The 5,559-nt window shown below is 38.9% G+C and overlaps 1 protein-coding gene across 1 annotated transcript in view; it reads right to left on the bottom strand.

Moving 5' to 3' along the window:
• Positions 1–3,268: 3,268 nt before the first annotated feature.
• The window catches only part of RGS13 (regulator of G protein signaling 13), a 6,908-nt gene continuing 4,617 nt past the window's right edge, over positions 3,269–5,559 (bottom strand). The window contains 3 exon segments of the mRNA XM_005426694.3: positions 3,269–3,329; positions 3,331–3,407; positions 3,409–3,465. Coding sequence (XP_005426751.3) covers positions 3,269–3,329; positions 3,331–3,407; positions 3,409–3,465 — 195 coding nt within the window.

Genomic DNA, 5,559 nt, shown 5'->3' on the forward strand with positions numbered 1-5,559 from the left:
GTTCCAGCTAATCAGCACATGCAGCAAAATGTCCTTTTTGGAGGACTTCCATTGCTCTTTGTTTAGTGAGCGTTAGCTCAAACATCAGTTTCTCAAGCGCCCTGTGATTGCAACAGTACAGCACATTTGGTAATACTTGGAAATGCTGCAGTCATTTCCTTTTCCTGTGAAGATGCAAGTTCCCAAACATCCTCATCTGGCCTGTAATTGGTGATAAACATCTCTGTTCACAATTTGTTTAGATTGCTTGTCTACTGTACCAAGTTCTGTGTAATGGCTCATTGCTGCACTTAGAGTGAGACTGCCTAACATTCATTTCTTGAGAGTTGAAAGAAGGGATATCTAGAGTTAGTATGGAAGTACAAAAATAATGAGAACTTGAGAGAAAATCCTCCCAACAACTTATTCTCTGAAATCGTTGGAATGCACAGTGGAGAGACATTTTACGTTGTCATTTACTACCCATCTGTACCAAAAAAATAGGCTATGTTATTTCTAAAGTTTTATTTTGGGTGACTCTAATTATAAGCAGATTTTTACTTTGTTTTATAGACCTGATCTACAATCTGCATTTTTAATTCTACACTTAATTATCTATACACAAAGAGTTGATGTAAAATTCATGGAAATAACAGTATAATGATAGAGTATAAATTTCACAGCTGTTATTAAGAAAGTAGGCCAACATAGCTCATATTTACAAATGAAAAGAGATCTAATTGTCAGCTCTTTTGAAAACAAAAGCCAAAAAAGCCCTAGACCATCTGTCCAGTATGGGTTGTTTTTTATGATTTTCTTAAGGGAGCCTCTATAGGTCAACAGTTTCCAAGGTTGAATACATTTAATTGCTGTAGTGGTTTTATTAATCTGCATTTTAATCTTGCCAAACTTAATATTTGAAGAATCACCGCTTTGATTTTTTTTTCATTCTTAAATATATGAGGGAAGAAGGAGAATTCTGCCAATTTAGCTATTTTCAAGTTTTTTATCTTTTTTAACAGTAGCTTTGAATGATTAATGTGAACAAATGTCTTTTAGGTTTGTCTGCCAGTGGAAAAGTATACCTGAGCTCATTATAGTGCTGTTAATGAAAATGACAAAAGCAGAGATTTGTTATTCCAGCTGCCACTAGTTACTGTTTTATAAATCATATGACCTGATGAAATACTGTGTTATTGCCCTGCATCTGGTAACCCAAAAGAAAAGTCAAGCAAGAGAAAGATCTCTAGCATTTAACAACAAATCTATTTTGGGGAAAAGATCCTCTTTTTTTTCCAGCTGAGGAGTGTCAGATAAACATGGGGGAGAGGAAACCAAGCCTCAAACCCCAACATTTTATTTATTTCTAGGAGGAAATATAAAATTAATAAGCCCACCAAGAATAAGAGTTGGTAGACTCATGATCTGTAAGATACCCACTACATATTTTGTGCCATAAAAACATGTTTGTGTGTCCCTCTGTGATTTCCCTCAGTATTTTCTGTGGGTGGATTTTTTCTTCCTTCTGGATAATCTCCTTTCTGCACGGAGGAAGGGTCTCTCTATCAGCCTAGGACCTGAGCAGCCCTTTGAGTGACCCCTTGGGAAGGCTGTGTGTGCTGAACCTGTTTGGGTATGCAGAGCTGTTATTCTTGGTCACTGCAAGGCTCTTCCACTTTGACATAGATATCAAGGTCTTCTCAATTTCTAAGTCAAACAGAAGCGGTAAGCCTTTCCTTAATGTGATCCTTGCTTTATTTACTGTGTGTATTTTGTTGAGGGTTTTGGTTTTTTTTTTACTTCTGCTCAGGCTGGCTTTTGTCACCTATTTACTTTCCTGCAGGAATTGCTTTTTTTAAGAGATCATATAATTTGTTTATTTTGCTGTGGCATCTTGCAGGCATAATCAAACTGAAGTCCAATTCTCTGTATACCCATCAGGAATTAACAGCAGCAAAAGCTATGCTATCCCCAGTTGGATTTCCTGGGGAGTCTTTTCTTGCTGAGTGGTTTTATGAGCTGTATAATCACATATTTGTATGATAATCCCTTTATATGGGGTCACTGCAAAAGGAAAGGATTATCTGTTATAGTAGCACTCCCTTTACTTACAACACCAAATTCTCTTAAAGCTTTCTGTTCTGGTGGAGGTTATGCTTGGACTTACTTTGTATTCTGCTGTGGACATATACATCAATCCTAGCTTGAGAATTCAATAAAAAAATGATGAATGTTGAGGCCTTAGATAACTGATGAGTTTAACATGTCCACTTCCATCACATGTTGTCATTAGGGCCCACATATAATTACAATTTACCAATATAACTTCCTGCAAAGCCAGACATCATATTGTACATTTGGTATTTATTGATTAGCATACTTACTTGTCATCAGTAAATCACTGTGTCTCTCTGCAGGAGTAGCTGTGCTGTGCACCACAATAATAGTGCTGCTCAGAGTCCAATTTTAATGAGGTTTGAAATGATCAGATTAATTATTGATGTAAACCAGTGTGGCATTCACATTCTCTGAACAGAGAGATAACATAATTCTCTCTCTCAGGGTTTTTTCCTAAAGAAGCACAGAGAGAAGAAGATAAAAACAATTCTTATCTCTATTCTCTACTCCTGTTATTTTACACGTCTGTGTTGCAGAAGGATGTTCAAGTGTCAGGTTTGCTTGTATCTAATTCTCAGGGAGTCTGAAGGGAAAGTAATGTGTGTGTCCATACCCAGAAAAAACAAGCCAAAATACCAATGCATTTTATCTCTGAAGAAAAACCCAGAAGATACTGGTATTATTTTAGTATACTGCAGATCAAGTGCCTTCATAGCACATGTTTTACATGATAATCAGCATTAACTTGACCCTACACCAATGAATACGCATGAATACTATACTCCATAGTTTAGGCAAACAGCTGTATTTTATATTTATCTTTTTACTTTGAAAAACTGTAAGACTAAAACAACCGCAAATGCAGCGATGCAGATGTTTTTTTCTCCTGTAATGCACAGTCAAATAAACATTTGTTTCCCAACAGCAAAATGCTTTTAAAAAAATATTTTTAGTTTTCCCTAAACCCCAGTTTTTAGGGTTTTATTGTGGGGCGAGGAAAACAAAACAAGGAGACTTCCTTGGGGAGGGGGAAGATAGTGCCTTGTGAATTCTAACATCAACAGAACAGTTTAATAATAGGATTCCTCTGCTGCCTGATTTCTTCTGTCTTCTTTAAACCTTAAACACTTGGGTGTCAGAAGAAACCCTTTTACATTTTCAACCATTCTCTTCAATTTCCCATTGAATTGTTGCCATTAGTTTGAAGATTGTGTTTGAGCTTTTGGTAGAACTGATTCAAGCAATCAGGGGTAGGAATCTCTTTCCATGTGCCTCTAGAGTATTCTCTGTGCTTCATCAAAGCAGGACTGTTGTTGGCTCTTGAACATTCCTCATAATTGCTTTCCTTGCAGGACTGTCAATGTTTATCTGAAACAAAAGCAGGAAGGCCAGTTCAGTCCTGACTACTGTGGTTAGTGGAGGTCGAGAGCAGCGGTGGAGTCTGTGCTGCTGGGCCTGTATGCAAAATATGGCTCCAAATGTGAGGGAGTTTAGCAGGATGAGTTTGGTTTGCTCACTACTTCTAGGAAGAATAAGAGAACAGGGACAATTCATACTGGAGTTGTCCTGTCAACATGGTTTGGATGGAGTGGCTGCAGTGGAAGGAGTAGCTGAAAATTGCTGGTATCCAACCCTGCTTTCCTCTGCTAAGAATTGTTCCTAGAGCTACAGTTAGGTTCCAGAAAAAACTGGTGAGTCCAAGTGCCTGGAGGTGCACAGTGCCAGTGGAAAAAAAACAAAAAGACTAAAAGTGTTATGGCCTGAGATAAGATTGCACTTATATATTGAAGATTGCAATGCAAGATGTTTTCAATTACCATCTGCATGGCAGATTACCTTTTGTCAAGTGGGCAGTTTGCCTTATCTCTCTCTCTGAGTGACCACATTCACACCTCCCTGGGAGGGGACATTGCTGATAACAGACTATTGAATGTCACTGCATGATAGATAAGAACTATAACATCCCATTGTGAGATGCTCCGCCCAGAGGGAGGAGCCAAGCATTGCTCCCCAGATATAATCCAGAGGGTTTTTTTGAGACACCAGCACGGCTTTCTCCACGGGATTCCGCAGAGCAACAGCAGCTGCCTCTTCCTCCACTGGATCTTCAGAGGAAGACTACATCCTTCTGTACAGATCCCCCTTGCTCCAACAGAACCACACCTGACACTGCGGGAGGGCTGCAGCCACATTTCCAATGGAACTGCTACCAACACCCCACAGGGTGTCAGGTTGGATTCTGACTCTGTCAGTGTTGTTCTAGTGTACTGCATTGTTTATTTTATCCTTTTGGTTTTTTCCTTCCCTATTAAAGAACTGTTATTTCCTGCTCCCATATTTTTGCCTGAGAGCCCCTTAATTTAAAATTTATAGCAATTCAGAGGGGTGGGGAGGGTTTACATTCTCCATTTCAGGGGAGACTCCTGCCTTAGCAGACTCCTGTCTTTCCAAACCAAGACATATATCAGCCTTGTTTGGGAAAAGTTTTTGTTCCTAGAGTTTTCCTGCTGCAATTCATGGTTTGTAGCGAATAAATTGAAGCTCTGCAGGTGTGTAACAGCAGAAAGGTCTGGTGGTCAGCATAAACACCAGATAAAAGGAACCCTTTGAAAGTCCATCAGCTTATGATGACTTCTATTGGTTGTGTTGTTGACCTTGTCTGTTAGTGTGGAGAGGAGACCTCTAAAGATTTGGTTGGTGCTGATGTCTTTCATGGGTTGAGATCTTCCTCCTCCAGAGGAGTCGTCTGAGTGGCCGCTTTTTAAATGCTGCTGTAATTTGAATACAAACTGTGTTTCATATCCTCATGAGCATGTAGTTTTTAGAGTGGTACATAGTTTTTGTGTTAATAGCAAATATCAAGAAAATGGGAAATTGTGCTGTCCTGAAGCTCTAGAAACCAGACAGCCAATAGAAAGATTCAAATACACACTATTTTAGAAAAAATTGCACAGCTTATTTATAACTGTCCTGATTTAAGCCCTTACATTTGATTAATGAATTTGGGATTGGCAATATTGACACTTCTCTTTTGTAAGTGCAACTGTGTTGCTGAATTCCCTATAGCTGCACGTGCTAAAAAAATACTGAGAAGAAAGGACAAGAATGCATTATTTTGCCACTTGGCACTTAAAACCAACAGAGGGAACTTTAAAATTTGCTCAAAATTTGGATTAAAGGGAGTGGTTTAGTCATTTAAAGCAGCAACTGCTCTCAGCCAACATTTGGAAATCCAGCTGATTTGGGTTTGGCTTCTCCTCTTGTGCCAGCAGGGAGGCTGCATTTTGAGACTCTATAATAATTTCATTGTTACACATAAACCAGAAAATAATGTAGCATGATTTTTTAGTCATGTCAGCCTGCCAGAGGCAGTGGCAGTAAAAGCCAATGTTGGCTTAGTTTTGCATGGAGAGTAATAGGCAGGAATGTTTAAAGTTCATAGAGCATGTTTGGCTGAGCAGG

The sequence above is a fragment of the Geospiza fortis genome, unplaced genomic scaffold, assembly GCF_000277835.1.
Source record: "Geospiza fortis unplaced genomic scaffold, GeoFor_1.0 scaffold5, whole genome shotgun sequence".
NCBI lineage: Eukaryota > Metazoa > Chordata > Aves > Passeriformes > Thraupidae > Geospiza > Geospiza fortis.